Here is a 17,547-nt window from a genome sequence, read left to right as displayed (position 1 = left end):
GCCAGTCACCACAATGCACAGTAGAGGTACAAAACAAAAAAGTGAGTTAATTAGTATACAAAAGCACATCCAAAAACATTTCAGCGTAATTTGCATAACTGCAAGGATTTTTATAAAGTGCAAAAGCTAGACTCTGCACACATTTACTTTATAAGAGTAAAGTAGAGGGGGAAAAAAGGTTAATATCACTCATGCAGTAAGGTTAGGGTTCCAACAAATATTGAACAAACTTACTCTCTATAGAGAGTTCCAACACAGGGGACAGCATGCAAAAAGAAAAAAAGGGAGGGGAGGGAGGGGGAAGATAAAACACACAAATTAGTTGCCATCTGCATAGTTCCTGTGTGAGGAAAATATGATACATGGGTTTTTAAATGATTAAAATGTTAACAGCTTTGCTTTCAAACTCCCAAGTAGTGCACAAATCTACCCTCAATCTCTTTTCTCCCTTCCCCACTCTTTTTTCAAACCAAATCCTCTGAAGGAAAATACTGCTTTTGCCAGCAATTATTTAACATTTGGCTATGGACTGTTTCAAGCACTGCAATTTTAATAGAACTATGTTATAGAGCTGTTCTGCCTACCCACTAAAACATAAATTTTGAAGTGCATATACAGTTTTTTTGGCCTCAGGTACCCTACAGAAATATATGACAACGAATTGAGGACAATGATGCCCCCCTGCAGCACGTTTTGCAGTATATGTAAGGTCAGAAGACCCCATACATGTGCTTCAGTTTTAGTGGGTGCTCAGTGAAAGTCTGAAGTGCTCCTGTTAAAATTCTAATGTGTGAGGCATCCCTAATGGTATCTGAAAACAAAATGACAACATGTTTAGTTAAGTGAATGCTTTCATACACAGGCAAGGCTCTCCTATTGACATGTCTAGTATGGGAAAGATTCCTGAGTGTTTGCCATGAACAGCTTCAACTGAATTGCAGTTACATACCCCTAAGGCAGGGGTGTGAAACCCACAGGCCAAATCCGGCCTGCCTGGGGTCCCAGTTTGGTCCTCCAGGATTCCTCAGATGACCAAGCCCCCTCCCCCTGGCGCCCCCTTCCCCTCCCCCAATTGTTTGGTTGTTTCCCAACTTTTGCAGTTTTTCCCCCCCTTTCTAAAAAGACTGAAATGCCTCTCCTAAGGTTTAGTTATTGGCAGTAAGCTAAAATATGCAAGTATTTTTGGCCCGCTCCTTTTTCCTTTGGTCTTGCCCTTTTTCTTTTGGCCTCATCCAACACTGAAAGGAAGCCCCTGAGGGCTTCTCCAAAGTTGAATTTGTTCCCTGGGCTGAAAGAGGTTCGACACCCTTGCCTTAAGGCTTCAATCCAAAGTGTACTTACCGGAAAAGCCCACTGAATTCAAAACATACATACAATTTCACAAAACAGCAATTAGAATAATTTGAAAACACAAAATTGACACTGAAAATATTGCACTTATACAATGATATCAGTAAGGCAAGTCTGGTATACTTTGCATATTGATATAATTGATATTTAATTAGATGTGTACTTTCTGCAGAGCTTAATCACTAACACTGCTGAACACCACTCCAAGAAAACTTTCTACAGTTCAGCTATATATGCTCATCCGGAAATGTATTAATTCTGGAGTCTCCAAAACTAGCCTTGCCTGCTCTTGACTCAGGGTCTGTGAAAACCATTAGTAAAAGAGCTATGGTATTAATGATCAACCGCTTTGTTGTCACTGGTGTCCCAAATATATATTCTCAGCTGGCAAGAGGAGCAAAACAAAACACACAATATATGTGGCAGGATGAGTATGAGCAATTTGCCCTGAAAACACTAACTTGTGGGTTCAGACGTCATCCTACCCAACCCTCTATGCTACAAGTGGTAAGGTTAGAAGTGGTCCTTGTGCTAATGTGCTTTATTCCTCCCACTCTCCATTTACCGTGCACAGAAAGTGACATTGAAATTGGGGGTCTGTGATTAGTTGGATGTGGGGTCTCCCGTATTCCTTGACATTGAATCTATGCACCAGCCAATTCTGGCATGGGTGTGCATGCACTTATGTGGAGTAGGAAGGAATGGCATCCACAAGCCAAAACACTGCCCTAAGGACTAGTCCCCTACTTTGTGAGCTCTTCTTTGGACTAAGTCTAGTTTTTTACCTCTCTCTCCTGAGTACTTCAGAGGCAGATCATTGTCCTCGGAGACTACGGCTCCTGACAGCCAGGTGGCAACTGGGGCATCAACCAGGGGGTCCTTGAGGTCATCCATTGCTGTTTGGGCTAAGGTGGAATGTTTTGAGCTATGTTGCTGGCCTTTTCGCTGCTCAAGGGTAAAGACTATTCTGATTTTACAATTTCCTCAGAAATCACTGGGAAAGGAAGAACCCTCCAGGGAGCTTTTGATTCAGGAAAGAGAGATGCTTCATGGAGTACTGGGGATTTGGGATCTTGACAGGCTGAGTACAAGCTTAAGAATGACATAGCCTTGGAGAGGTAGAAAAATCATCATTATTAAATGACCTTGCATTCTGAAATGATCCTAAGGCAGGATCATTAGACTATTCAATGTTCTCCAGCTCTGAAAGGGGGTGGTGGTGGTGGTGGTGGATGTGGACTGTCATTACTAGAATAAAGAGCCCTTTGAGTTACAACGGGAACAGATTCTGAACTCTGCATTCTCTTTGGGCAATGTTTTGGATTGTCATGATTTTTCTGATGGAGGTGGTGGGGGTTGGGAGACTCATTACCAGACTCTTCAGAGGAGTGCTTGATGAGGATTATGATGCATTTAGACATATCTTTGGCCTTAGAGCCCTTTTCCCTTTGTACCTTGGTGGAGAGCTGCTAGGTGAGGAGGAGAGATGCCTGCTCTTTTTAAAAGAGCTTTTGGAAGTCCTCTTACAAAGCAGCTTCGACTCCTTAATTTTCTAAACACACGGCTTTTCAAAGAAAAAAGAGGGGCACTAGGGCTCTGATTAGAAGGGGTATCTGAGGGAGTCCTTACTTGGGTCACAGGAGCTGGAGGATGTAGGAGGCTGCAGCCAGCTTTGTTCTCTGCTGCCATCTGGTGTCCTGAGGCTGAATCGCTTTAGTTTAGGCTGCAGCCAGCTTTGTTGTTCTTTGCTGCCATGTAACCTGAGGTTGAATCACTTTCAGTTTCACCCAGAAAGGAGTGCTGCCTTCTGCCATTAGGAGTCCGCCACCAGAAGTGGGGGCGCCTCAATAATGCGATGGAGGAGGGCCTGATCACAGCAGTGGCTGGGATTAGCGGACTCCAGAACTAGTGCTGGTGAGGCCTGTTGCTGATTCATTCAGCACACAGGGAGGCCTCAATGGTGTAGCCCTTGCTGAGCGCATTGAAGTGGGAACCTTGCTGCTTCACAATCCTAATGTAGCACCCTTTCTAAAGCAGAGGACTTTTGTGTGTGTGGAGAAAACAGGAGGACACAGGGAATAGAAGGAAGGAGAAATGAGGTAACAACAAATTAATAAGTAGTAGATAACGGCCGTGTTCGGACATCACTTTAAGCCATTGTGGCTTATAAATTACTCACAGTAGCTTATAAACCACTGTGCCCGCCACATGATCAGGCAAAAAATCTACTGTGTGTCACTTCTTTTCCTCCCCTTGCCCCTCTCTCCCCCTCAGTCCTCCAGTCTGCATCCCAGGGGACCTGGCAGCAGACCTGACTTCTCTCTGCGCTGCTCTTGAGAGCTGTCAAAAATGACAGCTCTCAAAAGCAAGGCAGAGGGATCCCTATAGGGAGCTGGGAAAGCACCCTGTTTCTTCTGATGAAGAGAGGGTGCCAGGCATGGGGAGGGGTGGGAAGGGGTGCCTCACATCCTCACTTCCTCAGAAGAAACAGGGTGCAGCAATTTAAAAATGTCTTTGTTCCATTCTTGCACAAGAACGGAACAAAGACATTAAAAAAATATTGGAAAGCAGGGGCCCATGGTGAAGCGGGCTTGGGAGACACCAAAAGGGTTCCCTACCCCTAGGGCATACTTTTCCCCACCACAAACACACTGCCTTCTCCCCCAAAAGGCATTTCCCCACTGCCCAGCTGAAAGGTCCCTGGCATGGCTTGCCTTCTAAAAGGCAAGCCGTAAAAAGGGCTCTTTTGTGGCTTGAGGTTTAAAACACAAAAGATTACTTCCACCCTACTTTGAAAGATCCAGTTCCCAGCAGAGTGCCACATCCTGCCATGGTTGGGGGGACACAGAGGGGTTCCTCAACACTTGGGCATGCTCCCCCTGACACACAGCTCCTTCTCCCCATCCCGAAACCATTTTTTCCCAGCCTGGGTAAAGGTTTCCTTTCATGGCTTGCCTTTATCCGGGCTGTGGGAAAATGTCTGCATGGGGAATCGCCCCACTGTGATAATGGTGGCTCTATTCACATGTTGTTTTTCTGTATTTTATAGTTTTTCTGTATTTACCCAAGCCCTGTTTTGCAAAATGAGGCTGGGGAAAAAAAGGGACCTGACCATGACCGGGGGGAAGGGGGCACGGGCAGCAGATTGGGCGCGATTGTGAATGGCGACTGCGGTTCTGTGGGCCAAGAGCGGCAGGGTTTCTGTCACTCTTGCCAAGTGACTTGCTGGCTGATGCCCTTTAACCATGGTGGAGCGCCAGATGACATGATAACCCACGGTGGGTTAAGTAACCCTTACGGAAGACCATGGGTTATCAGAGTGGTTAATTTTAGCCAAATAAGCCACTGTGGATTAAATAATTCTCGACAGATGACATGATAACCAATGATGGGTTAAATAAGCCACCATGGCTTATATAACTCATTGTGGGTTATCGTGTCATCCAAACAGAGTCAGCATCTTACTAGAGATGGAGGAATAAGCCTCAACCGTTGTGAAAGAAAAGGAAGAGAGGGCCCTATGACTGCTCCTGAGCAAAGGCAGAGAAGAACTACCAGAAGAGGGTTTAGTGCAAAAATTAAGACACATGCTTCTTTTGCCTTCCTGAGCGAGTACGAAGGAATAACCCACTTTTAGGTACTGCCTACACCAAAGTCCCCCTTCATGGATCACTGCCTTGTTGTGGCGAAGGGGCTTGCGTAACTCAGTGAAGCCATAAGCTATGCCGTGCAGGGCCACCCAAGATGGACAGGTCATGGCAGAGAGTTCTGACAAAATGTGGTCCACTGGAGAAGGAAATGGCACCCCACTCCAGTATTCTTGCCAAGAAAGCCCCATGGAACGTATCACAAGGCTAAAAGATATGACGCTGGAAGATGAGCCCCTCAGGTTGGAAGGTGTCCAATATACTACTGGGGAAGAGCAGAGGGTATTTCCAAGTAGTGCCAGAAAGAGTGAAGCAGCTGGGCCAAAGCCGAAAGGACACTCAGCTGTGGATGTGTCTGCTGGTGAAAAGAAAATCCGATGCTGAAAAGAACAATATTGTTTAGGAACCTGGAATGTGTAAGGTCAATGAATCAAGGTAAGCTGGAGGTGGTCAAACATGAGATGGCAAGATTGAACATCGACATCTTGGGAATCAGCGAACTAAAATGGACAAGCATGGGCGAATTTAATTCAGGTGACCATCATATCTACTACTGTGGACAAGAATCCCTTAGAAGAAATGGAGTAGCACTCATAGTCAAGAAAAGGGTGGGAAGAGCGGTACTGGGGTACAATCTTAAAAACGACAGAATGATCTCAGTACGAATCCAAGGCAAACCATTCAACATCACAGTAATTCAAGTCTATGCCCCAACCACTGAGGCCGAAGAAGCTGAGGTTGATCGGTTCTATGAAGACCTACAACACCTTCTAGAACACACACCAAAAAAAGATGTCCTCTTCATCATAGGGGATTGGAATGCTAAAGTAGGAAGTCAAGAAATCACCAGGATAACAGGCAAGCATGGCCTTGGTGTACAAAATGAAGCAAGACAAAGGCTAATAGAGTTTTGCCAAGAGAACACGCTGATCATAGCAAACACTCTTTTCCAACAGCACAAGAGGCGACTCTACACATGGACATCACCAGATGGTCAATATCGAAATCAGATGGATTATGTCCTTTGCAGCCAAAGATGGAGAAGCTCTATACAGTCAGTAAAAACAAGACCTGGAGCTGACTGTGGCTCAGATCATGAGCTGCTTCTTGCAAAATTTCGGCTTAAATTGAAGAACGTCGGGAAAACCACTAAACCGTTCAGGTATGACCTAAATCATATCCCTTCGGAATATACAGTGGAGGTGACAAATAGATTTCAGGGATTAGACCTGATAGACAGAGTGCCTGAGGAACTATGGATGGAGGTCTGTAACATTGTTCAGGAGGCAGCAACTCAATTCATCCCAAAGAAAAAGAAATGCAAGAAAGCCAAGTGGCTGTCTGATGAGGCTTTACAAGTAGCTGAGGAAAGAAGGGAAGCAAAAAGCAAGGGAGAAAGGGGAAGATATATCCAACTGAATGCAGAGTTCCAGAGAATAGCAAGGAGAGACAAGAAGGCCTTCTTAAATGAACAATGCAAAGAAATCGAGGAAAACAACAGAATGGGAAAGACTAGAGATCTCTTCAAGAAAATCGGAGATATCAAGGGAACGTTTTGTGCAAAGATGGGCATGATAAAGGACAAAGAAGGCAGGGACCTAACAGAAGCAAATGAGATTAAGAAGAGGTGGAAAGAATACACAGAAGAACTATACAGGAAAGATCTTAATGTCTCTGATAGCCATGATAGTGCGGTCACTGAACTTGAGCCGGACATCCTCAAGAGTGAAGTCAAGTGGGCCTTAGGAAGCATTAGTAACAACAAAGCTAGCGGAGATGACAGTATTCCAGCTGAGCTATTTAAAATCCTAAAAGATGATGCTGTTGAAGTGCTGCACTCAATATGCCAACACATTTGGAACACTCAACAGTGGCCACAAGACTGGAAAAGGTCAGTTTACATTCCAATTCCAAAGAAGGGCAACGCCAAAGAGTGTTCAAACTACTGTACAATTGCGCTCATTTCACATGCCAGCAAGGTTATGCTCATAATCCTACAAGCTAGGCTTCAGCAGTATGCGAACCAAGAACTACCGGAAGTAGAAGATGGGTTTTGAAGAGGCAGAGGAACTAGAGATCAAATTGCCAACTTTCCCTGGATCATGGAGAAAGCAAGAGAATTCCAGAAAAATGTCTATTTCTGCTTCATTGACTACACTAAAGCCTTTGATTGGGTGGATCACAACAAACTGTGGCAAATTCTGAAAGAGATGGGGGTACCAGACCACCTTACCTGTCTCCTGAGAAACCTGTACAAGGGTCAAGAAGCAACAGTAAGAACCAGACATGGAACAACCGATTGGTTCCAAATTGGGAAAGGCGTACGACAAGGCTGCATATTGTCGCCCTGCTTATTTAACTTATATGCAGAGTACATCACGAGAAACGCCAGGTTGGATGAATCACAGGTCGGAATTAAGATTGCCGGGAGAATTATCAACAACCTCAGATACGCAGATGATACCACCCTAATGGCAGAAAGCGAAGAGGATGTAAAGAGCCTCTTGTTGAGGGTGAAAGTGGAGAGTGCAAAAGCTGGTTTGAAACTCAACATTAAACAAACTAAGATCATGGCATCTGGCCCCATCACTTCCTGGCATATGGAAGGGGAAGAAATGGAAGCAGTGACAGATTTTATTTTCTTGGGCTCCAAGATCACCGCAGACGGTGACTGTAGCCATGAAATTAAAAGATGTTTGCTCCTTGGGAGGAAAGCTATGGCAAACCTAGACAGCATAGTGAGAAGCAGAGACATCACCTTGCCGACAAAGGTCCATCTAATCAAAGCTATGGTTTTCCCAGTAGCAACGTATGGCTGTGAGAGCTGGACTATAAGGAAGGCTGAGCGCCGAAGAATTGATGCTTTCCAACTGTGGTGCTGGAGAAGACTCTTACGAGTCCCCTGGACTGCAAGGAGGTCAAATCAGTCAATCCTAAAGGAAGTCAACCCTGATTGCTCATTGGAAGGACAGATACTGAAGCTGAAGCTCAAATATTTTGGCCACCGAATGTGAAGAGAAAACTCTCTGGAAAAGACCCTGATGCTGGGAAGGATTGAAGGCAAAAGGAGAAGGGGACGGCAGAGGATGAGATGGCTAGATAGCATCACTGATGCAATGAATATGGACTTGAGCACGCTCCGGTAGAGAGCGCAGGACAGGAAGGCCTGGCGTGCTATGGTCCATGGGGTCACGAAGAGTCGGACACGACTTAACGACTGAACAACAATAACACCAAACACACATGTGCACAAATCTTACAATGTGTTTTGGGTAGATTTTAGACTATCTTTTAGATGAACAGTTTAATTATCTGTACATCAATATGTCTGGACAGACAACTTCAACTTGCTCATTGAACCACACAATAATTTCAATATCAGCCTTTGAAGCACCAACTAGTTCCCCACAACACTTCTAAAAACTAAATCTTTGCTACCACATTTCACATTAACTGTCAGGTCCCTTGGTCCTCTCCCTTCGCAATCACACACTCCAGGACACCAGGCTTCAGGCTCACTACTTTATTAGTTAACAACCAGGTTCTTTACAAATGCAAATCCTCAGAGACTCTCAGGCTACATGTCAGGGTAGAAACTGAGCCAATAGAGCCCCAGAGCAGTTCTGATTCTGAGGAGGAACAGCAACCCGTGGGAGAGGAACTCGCTCGTCTCTCACTGGCACCGCGGCAGGGAGAGATTCCTCCTGCCAGCATTCCTGGTATAGATAGTGACCCTGGCAGTGGGAGAGCGCTGGAGGGGGGCTTGGTGGACACTCGGCGCAGACGCAGGGAGCGACGACAGATGGAGGGCGCCAAAAGGAGGCATAGCGCTCGTTTGGTGCGCAAACAACGGTTGCGTCCCGAGGACCCAAGGGAAAGAGGGAGGATCTCTCCCTAGCCCATAAGTTCAGGGTCTTCCCGTGGTTCTCCTTCAAACAGGGACCAACTGCCTTACCTGGAGCTTAGGCTACTCAGCTAACTTTCCCCAGTGCTGTTCCTTGTTTTGTCACTAGTGATTAGTATCTGAAAGAGTCATAAAGTAATAAAGGAATAAAGTCTCGGAAAGAATCCTCGTCGTCTGTGTCCTGAGTTGGCTATTGGTGGGGACTGCAAGAGGCAGCTAGGGCGCTCCTGACACTACAAAGGACAACAGCTACTCCACACAATTATGAATATCAATAAAGGAGCCAAGTGGGAATTAGAGATGTTTGAAACAAGAACTTGCAGGCCAGAATAACTTGGGGGGGATGCCCCTCCCTTACAGTTGTGCCCTCCTATGTAGGCTATGACACATAGCCAACCAGATGGAACGTCTGAGCTCCACCTCTAACTTTTCCTGCTTTGCTCTGCGCTGGACTCTAGCATCCTTCAAGTCACACCCCGCACTCTCCTTCTCCCCCGAGACCTGAGTTCTCATGGAGGAGGAAAGGGTGGGCCTTCAGGTCGAGCCACCTGTGTGCCAAGGTCCTGAGAAGAACGCCTATCCATATCTGAGTTCACTAGGGAGGAAGCCTCCCACAGTTCTGGCTGTTCCCATTCTGAGTCTGAGCTGCTAACTATCTCCACACGCTCAGAATCATTCCTGACATTAACAATGAAACCCTATTTACAACCATACGTAAGAAACACACAGATCACTGAAACCTCAGCCATAGTTCACCAAATCTTATCTACTGCAGAACTCAAGATACTATGGGTTGGATCTAGACTTAGTCATGCTTTGAGTAGATCCACTGATTTCAGGGGAGCTTTGCTTAGGCATGATTAACTTAAATCCTATTGGTTTCAATGGGTCTACTCTAGCTATGACTAAATTTGGATTCAACCCTATATTGCATCTGCTTTAAAGAGAAAGAAGGGTTTCTATCTAATGAAGACTGAAACTGTTTTCATAAAACAAACAGCTGGTTGTAATTCAGAATGTATAAACATCCCAGAATGATATGGTATAGCAAAACCCTACTGGCACGGGTACCTACCAACGATAATGTAATACACAAAATATCCAACCACCACAATTCGTAGAGGACAAGGACAATACAGTAAAAGGAATTTTTCTCCTGGATTTCAAGTAGCCCTGTTCAACTAGCCCAAACCAATAATCAGAACCATGCCTCCTGTATACTGGGGCAAGTGAAAGGCAGATCAGAATTTACTAGTGATTTACAGTAGATCTGTAGGGAAATTTAGGGAAAACAGGAGTAGATTTGTGTGTGAAAGAATCTGTGTATGTAAGATTCAGTCCAGATCTTGTACTGAAAACAGGACTATTTTTCTCAATTTTATGCCTGCCATCCTGATCCACTATTTTGCATGTGGCACCAGTTGGTGGACATAGTGGGAAAAAAAGGCAGGTTGCTACCTGGAACTGTAGTTGCAGTGAGTGGCTATCTGTGCATTCACACATATGGGCTCTGCACCTGCGTGGGGCCTTGATCTGGAAAACTACTATAACTGAGGAATTTTGGCAGGAACCCTTCCCCCACCATCCCAATGCTCATGTCCCTAGCGGATTCCCACTTAATCCCTCAGTTCCCTGAGGTGTAGACAGGGAGGTAAAGAACGCAGGCAAAATCATGTCCTGGTTTAAATGAAAATCCAACATGACTTTTGGCAAGAAGGTGGGGTCAGGTCTGAGGACCTTGCCTTGGTGAAAAGTGAGGTAAGGCTGGTTTACTCTGAGCATGGCTCAGTGCGTGGATGTAACAGCCACCAAAAATGCCACTTTCCAAGAAAGGAGGTGTAGGTCCATAGTTGCCAATGACTCAAAGGGCTTGGATGAAAGTGCTTTAAGCACTACAGAGAAGCTCCAGCTCGGTACCATGGAGCGAACTTGTGGTGCTAGATTCCCAATCCCTTCAGGAATCTCTTTGCTGTCAGATGAGAGAAGCCAGAGAAAACTTCAAAGGCAGGGTAAGAAGCAGAAATAGCAGACAAATAAACTTGTAACAATTACAATTTGAATCCTTTCGTGAAGAGGGAGAGGAGAAATTGGAGTATTTGGTGCAAGGAGAACCAACGTGGGTGGAAACCTTCAGTGCAAGCAAAAGCGGAAAAAGTAGTTCATTTCCTTGCATACACACACTGTGTAGAGGGCTTACAAGCGGTATTGAGGATTTTCTGTATTGGTGCCAGGACCAGTTCAGTCTCTGTCACCCAATCCTCCATGCTGTCTGTCAGGATTCCCTTAGCCCCCACTTCACTTCAATGCCCAAACATACACAGACAAGAGGCTTCAGTCTACAGCTTTTAATCCATTAATTCAAAGGGTCATACAGATGCAAATTCTTAGAGAACTCTCCGTCTACAAAGGAATGCCTTCAGGGGATCCAAATGGAATTTACAAGAGTTGCCGCCATTTGAAGAGGGAGGTGGTCTCGCCAGCCTAACTTAAGGTGGGGAGGTCCCTCTTTTGTCATGAGGCCTCTAAGCACAGCTTTCCACTCAAGGCCAATCAGGTAGACCGTCTAAGTTCCGCCCTTGCCTTCTTTCTCTTTGCGCTGCACCTGCGCCTGGCATCTATTAGGTAAACCTCCTGTTCGCTGCCTCTCATGGGGGTGGGGTGGGTGAGGAGGGGCCCTCAAGCTCAGCCATCTGTACATTTGTAACCTGAGAAGCAGGCCTACTCATATCTGGACTAGCCTGGGAAAACACCTTCCCCATGTCTGATGGTTCTCCTTCAGAATCTGAACTGCTATCCAACTCCCTGAGCTCAGAAACACGCCTAACATCATCAAGCAGAGAGTTGCTAGGTCTGGGTGTTGGATTCAGCTGTTCTCCTTGGTGAGGAGGGACGGATGCAACGGAAGTTGGTACCGACCTTGCACCATCCTGAGCAGTGGGGTGAACCACGGTTGGCAGGGCCACCACAGAGTTATGAGGATGCATTCAGTACTGTCTGTCCCAATTTTCACCAGAACCCAGGTGATCAGTGGGAACGGGGTGGGGTGGGGTGTAGAACAGCATTCCTGTTCATTTGAGAATGAAAGTATCTCCCCATGAACCCTCACCATGACCCGCTTGGCTGCAGAAGTTGTCGCACACGGCATGGTTCCGAGTGGCAAATACGTCCACATGTGGCGTGCCCCAGCTTTGAAACAGAGTCCTCAGGACTGATCTGTCCAACCCACACTTGTGGGAGGTAAGCCTGGTATGGCTGAGATGGTGTGTCAGAACATTGTCCACGCCAGCAACATGAACTGCAACTAGTCCGATCAAACGAGGTGAACACCACTGAAAGTTCCTTAGTGTTAGAGCAAGGAGTGGGAGCAATCTCATACCCCTTTCTTTGTTCAGGTACATAATAACCATCATATTGTCTGAGGTGACCTAGACCAATCTGCCCACTAGGTCCAGTTCGAGTGCCTGAAAGGCATTTTTCACCGCCCTGAGCTCTAGGAGGTTGATTTGTTGACTCACCTCTGTGGCTGGCCATTGTCCATGGACTGTAAGGCCCAAGCAATGAGCATCCCAAGAGCGATCTATCCATAGTTACTACTCGGGATGGTGAAGGCTGAAGAAAGGGCATACCCTCCATAGGTTGGCTAGCACCATCCACCATCATAAGGAGTCCCTGACATCCTGTGGGAGCTGCAACTTGGTCTGATGGGCATCCTGCTCAGTATTGAAGTTGCGTATAAGCCAGTCCTGCAAAGGCCTCATATTCATCCGAACGTAGTGGAACACTGATGTCGTTGCAGCCATAAGGCCTAATAAATGTTGGGGTTTGAATGCTGAGATGGACTTGCAACAGCTCTGCTGCCAGTGACATTAGCAGCTCCATTTGGCCCCAAGGGAGTAACGCCCTGCCCAAGTGGGAGTCTAGCAGTGCCCCAGTGAACTGCAGAATTTGTGTAGGCTGCAGATGAGATTTTTCAAAATTGATGCATAGTTCTAGACTGAGGGAGATTGCACCTCTATTGACCAAAGAAGATGGTTCCATGTTGTGGGAACACATGCACACTGGGACAGTGGGGGGAAGGGTTCCTGCCAAAATTCCTCAGCTTTAGAGGTTTCCTGAATTGAGGCTCTGCACATGTGCAGAGCCCATATGTATAATGCATAGAGACTATGAAGAAGAATGAAGTAGATCCCACAAGCCTAATGTCTCCCCACTGTGAAGGTATTAACCCACAGTAAAAACAACTTCCAGGGTGTTTAACACAAGCACTCTTGCAGCACCTGAAAAAACCAACAGGTTTATTATGGCATAAGCTTTTGTAGACTAGAGTGAGATGTCACAGGACATCCCATCTTAACAGTGGAATGCCCTGTGACGAAAACAGGTGCAGTGTCTGCAGATATGTCTTGTGGTGTACCTTCACATATCCCCATGAATTAACAGTTCTCACAAATTCATTATTCCATCAGCAGACTGCAATACTTGCAAGACACAGGCCTGTAATACCAAAATCAATGGTTTAACAGAATGCCTTCCAGACCTCACAGCAAATGTATCGCATCATTCACATGAATCTTTACATACACCTTATGCTAATGATTTAAGCCCTTCTCAGACGTTTTAAATTAGTGTACAATGAATGCAAGTAGGGGTGGCATCACAGCAACAGAGTCCACTCCCGGATACAGATCAATTGTACCCCTGTATGGATGGTGGAGTCTTCCGTGTGCATTTAGGAACCAGGGGTCCCTGAATAGATGGAGGAGTCCTCTCTGCAAACACACCTGTATTCATGGGGGTCATTTTAGACAGTACACTGAATATGTATATGTCCTCACACACATGTTCATTCTATGCACACTAAAACATCTAAGGAGGGTTCTGTCTTTACTTTCTAGAGATGGAAAACAGACTGAATAAATATCTTCTACCAGCGAACATTGTTCCAGTACAAGATATTAACTAATTCCAGCGTGTGCCCTTTGCACCATTAAAGGCTTGGACCACCATTAATTACAATTATGTCTTAACTAGTAGGAAAGTTGTTGGCTACCTAATATTTCTGACAACCTGCAAACGGAAAGCCACATGCTTTTGCTTTGGCACCTATTGTAACTTTTAAAAAGAATGACTACCTAATGATTTTCACAAAATCCAGCATTTGTACTTGTACTGTGTAACAATTAGTGGATGATACTATGACTTGGATGCCAGGTTTTCACTTTATGAATGGAAGAAGCTTCTGTTCATGGAAGGGTCCTTCTGTGATCACAACACTCCTTCCATAAATGGAAACGCCTTCCATTCATAGAGTTAAAAGTTAGATGCTTACAGCAGCATTTATGTAAATTTACAAGGTTCATAAATATTCACTAAGGAACAAAATATAAATACATACCTTGCTATGAGGATCAGCGAACATCCTTGTGAAGATTTCACACAATCTCTTTAATTCAACACGACTGCCAAAATGACAGAACACTAATTAGTAAACTGTGGGGTAATGTTATGAACAACTTTAAAAAGGAATCATTGTAATCTTTTATATTAAACAAAATGTTTAGCAAATTCACCTTTTAAACAGACATTTTACTGCTTCCATAAAACATAAATATATAGTATCATGATACTATATATTTATACCCAGAACTATAGCACAGTACCAGGAAATCTAAGGGTACAATCCTATGCATGTTTGGACAAAAAAAAATCTTACAACTCCCAGAATGCCCCAGTTGGATTTTTTCTGTCTAAATGTGTATAAGATCGCGCTCTAACTAATTACAGAACACTTCAGTTTAATAGCTAAAGATGAGATGTAGAATACAACTTCCCACACATTACTGAAAGAACTGAGATTTTATTTTTTTGCTTACCTGAAAAATCCCCTTCTCCTTGAGAAGGAGGATGAAAGCCTGGACAAGTGAGAAGTCACTTCCTCTGGAATTAAAGAAGGCAAGATCCAGACTGACAACTTTCTCCTAAGGGAAAGGCTTTCTTGCAAGACCAGTGTTCAAAAGCTTACTTTCAGGGAAACTAAATAAAAGCTTGAACTATCTTGTAACAATTCAGAGAAGCAATAACAGAAGAACAGCCTGAAAAAGACAGAAAAGAACTGACAACTGGGAGGCCTGCCAAAAGCTCATCTATTTCAAAAAAACATCCAAAATATCCTACCCCCAAGGCCGAACACAGAAAGGGTGGTGGCAGACTGTTGTCCTGCTCCTCAAGAAACTAAGATGTAAAAGTAAGCAACAAAATCTCATTTCCCCTCCTCAGGTTCAGGCAAACAGGCCTTGGCAAGAGGGTCATACAAAAGCTGTCATCCCTGGGGAGTATCCCTTCAAAAGGACTATGCAGAATATGAGGTGAATAATACCAGTTGCTTGGGAACAACAGCAGGAGAGGGCTATTGTCCTCATGACCTGCTTGAGGCTTCCCCTAGGCATCTGGTTAGCCACTGTGGGAAATAGGATGCTGGACTAGAAAGGCCTTTGGTTTGATCCAGCAGGCTTCTTATTTCTTAGATCTAGTTTTGGTTACTCCCTAAAGAACTTTCTTCCCAAATGAAGCCTCAGCAGAGGGCTAGTGGTCCACTTTACAGTGCCTAGTAGATGTATGGTCCACTGACCAAGCAGACTTTGAAATGTCAGTTTTCCACGGCAGCTGCTTGAGTGGAATTTTATCTAACGCCTCAAAAGTCTTCTAATAATTAACCTTAGTCTATACTGAGATTCCATATGGAATAATGCTGTAAAAGTGGTGAATAGAGAAGGGAGACCTCGGATATAAAACACTTAACATGAGGATGATCACCGAGCTATTTCTTCTGCTTGCATAAGAGGATAGGGTCTGCAGCTTGTCTTCAGAGTGTGAGCTCTGAGACTGAGGTTTACAATAATTGACTTCTGCTTTGAATATAATTGAGTTTCTGCCTTTAAAAGGGGATATTTTCTTCTTGGAAGATGATGGGAGAAAAAATGCCCATGCAAAACTGTAAACTGTATTGGTGGATTTTCTTTGAGAAACTAGATGTGCACATAGTCAAAATAGCCTAAAAAGGAGAGGTGTTCCTGCTCAGTCTCAAAGCTACAAGTATAGACATTTGGGATTGGGAGGGAAGGCTGGCCTTTAAGCTACAAGAATTGGTAACTCTAGTAAAGGCCAGAGAGCTTATGACAGTTCCATGAAGGTATGGAACATGGTCTCCATAACCAATGTGGTATCACTAGGATAACATCTGCTCATACGCTTTTCATTCCTTCTAAAAATCTGGAGCTTAGTGAAATTGGCAGGTATGGATAAAGCTGTTTCCTGTGCAGTTAGTTCCTTATGAATTTGTACAATTTTTGTAGGCGGCCTTGTGTCCCAGTACTGGGGAAAAGGCGGGGTATAAATACAACAACAACAACAACACAATGGTGAGATATGAACCTGGGTAAACACAGATTTTCAAGGGAGGCAAAGTGGTCAAATTGAGGCATCCTAAACTTGTGAATTATAATCTGGGACACTGAAGGAAGGGGTGTCAACTTTTTCTGAATTGACATACTGCCTGCTTAGCTAGTTGGCTGTCATGTTGGAAATTCTTTGCAAGTGTTCTTTCTTTATTGGAAACAAGCTTTTGCCCAATTCAGTAAGTGCATGGCCTCTTCATGGATGGATGTGGACCCATTTGTGTATGTTTTTGGATGTGTATATATTTGTAATTGTACTGGCTATATGATCTAGCATATATTGATTCATGATCTGCTCATGGAAGTCTAGAAGACACATGTCCTGAAGCTCAAGTTAATTTATGCTGCTCTTGGACTCCCACTATGCTCCATCTTCCCAGAGTGACTTGTTCTCTGCAATGTATCCCCATGCTCTGGGAGACTAGTACTCATTGTTATCAGTAGTTTCTGGGATTCCACAATATATTCATCCACCATTCCAGTAAGTCTTAAACTACATTGAGAACCAGAACTTTGATCTTGATTTGAGTTGGCGATTCAGGACTGGTACAGTAAAAGTAACTTATAGAAGTTGATAATGCAGTCTGACCCAGAGTAGTACATCTATACAGGGGAAAAAAAGTGATCTGTCAGCTTTTGTAGGCTAAGTGAGGTTGTGTCCTTTGATCATGCAGAAGCCAAGGACATTTTTCTTTCTCAGAAGACAGATACCATGACTTCTGACTGCCAAACATCATTCCCAGATAAACCAGATCTAGTCAGAAGGAGCTTCTTTCACTAATCACAGGTCTCTGCAACTGAATACAGTGTACTATCTTCTGGACATCCAACTGCAACAATGGGGATCTCACTAGCAGGTCACTGAGACACTGCAATAAATGAACTCCCTTGGCCCAGAGATGAGTGAGTAGGACAACATGCACACTGATGGAAACTCATGGCACAGAGGCCAGGTTTCTGTCAAGAATTCTCTAGGATCCAGTTGCAGGATCTGGTGTGGCTAAAACAGGATCCGGCATCTCTGGGATGTTCCTATGTGCAAGCTCTTCCAGCTCCAATTGACTCTGCTGCTTGCAGTCAGTCATTTTAAGAAGTAGTCAGGATGAATACACAAAGCCAGATCTCTGTGAAAATTGAAGTTATTGCTGCCACCCACCTCAGTGGAGTGAAGATTGGCATATTTCCTGCCTTT

The 17,547-nt window shown here is 44.6% G+C and overlaps 1 protein-coding gene across 29 annotated transcripts in view; it reads right to left on the bottom strand.

Moving 5' to 3' along the window:
* CLASP2 (cytoplasmic linker associated protein 2) overlaps positions 1-17,547 on the bottom strand; it is a 185,015-nt gene that overhangs the window by 23,803 nt on the left and 143,665 nt on the right. For all 29 annotated transcript variants that reach the window (XM_084857987.1, XM_084857997.1, XM_084857994.1 and 26 more), the window contains one exon: positions 14,297-14,360. In XM_084857987.1, coding sequence (XP_084714113.1) covers positions 14,297-14,360 — 64 coding nt within the window. The remainder of the gene's footprint in view (positions 1-14,296; positions 14,361-17,547) is intronic.

The sequence above is a fragment of the Heloderma suspectum genome, chromosome 5 (assembly GCF_057233095.1).
Source record: "Heloderma suspectum isolate Gila_16-S chromosome 5, 16-S_ref, whole genome shotgun sequence".
NCBI classification, from domain to species: Eukaryota; Metazoa; Chordata; class Lepidosauria; order Squamata; family Helodermatidae; genus Heloderma; species Heloderma suspectum.
Note: the sequence above shows the minus strand (reverse complement) of the source record. Positions and strands in the feature narration are given on the sequence as shown.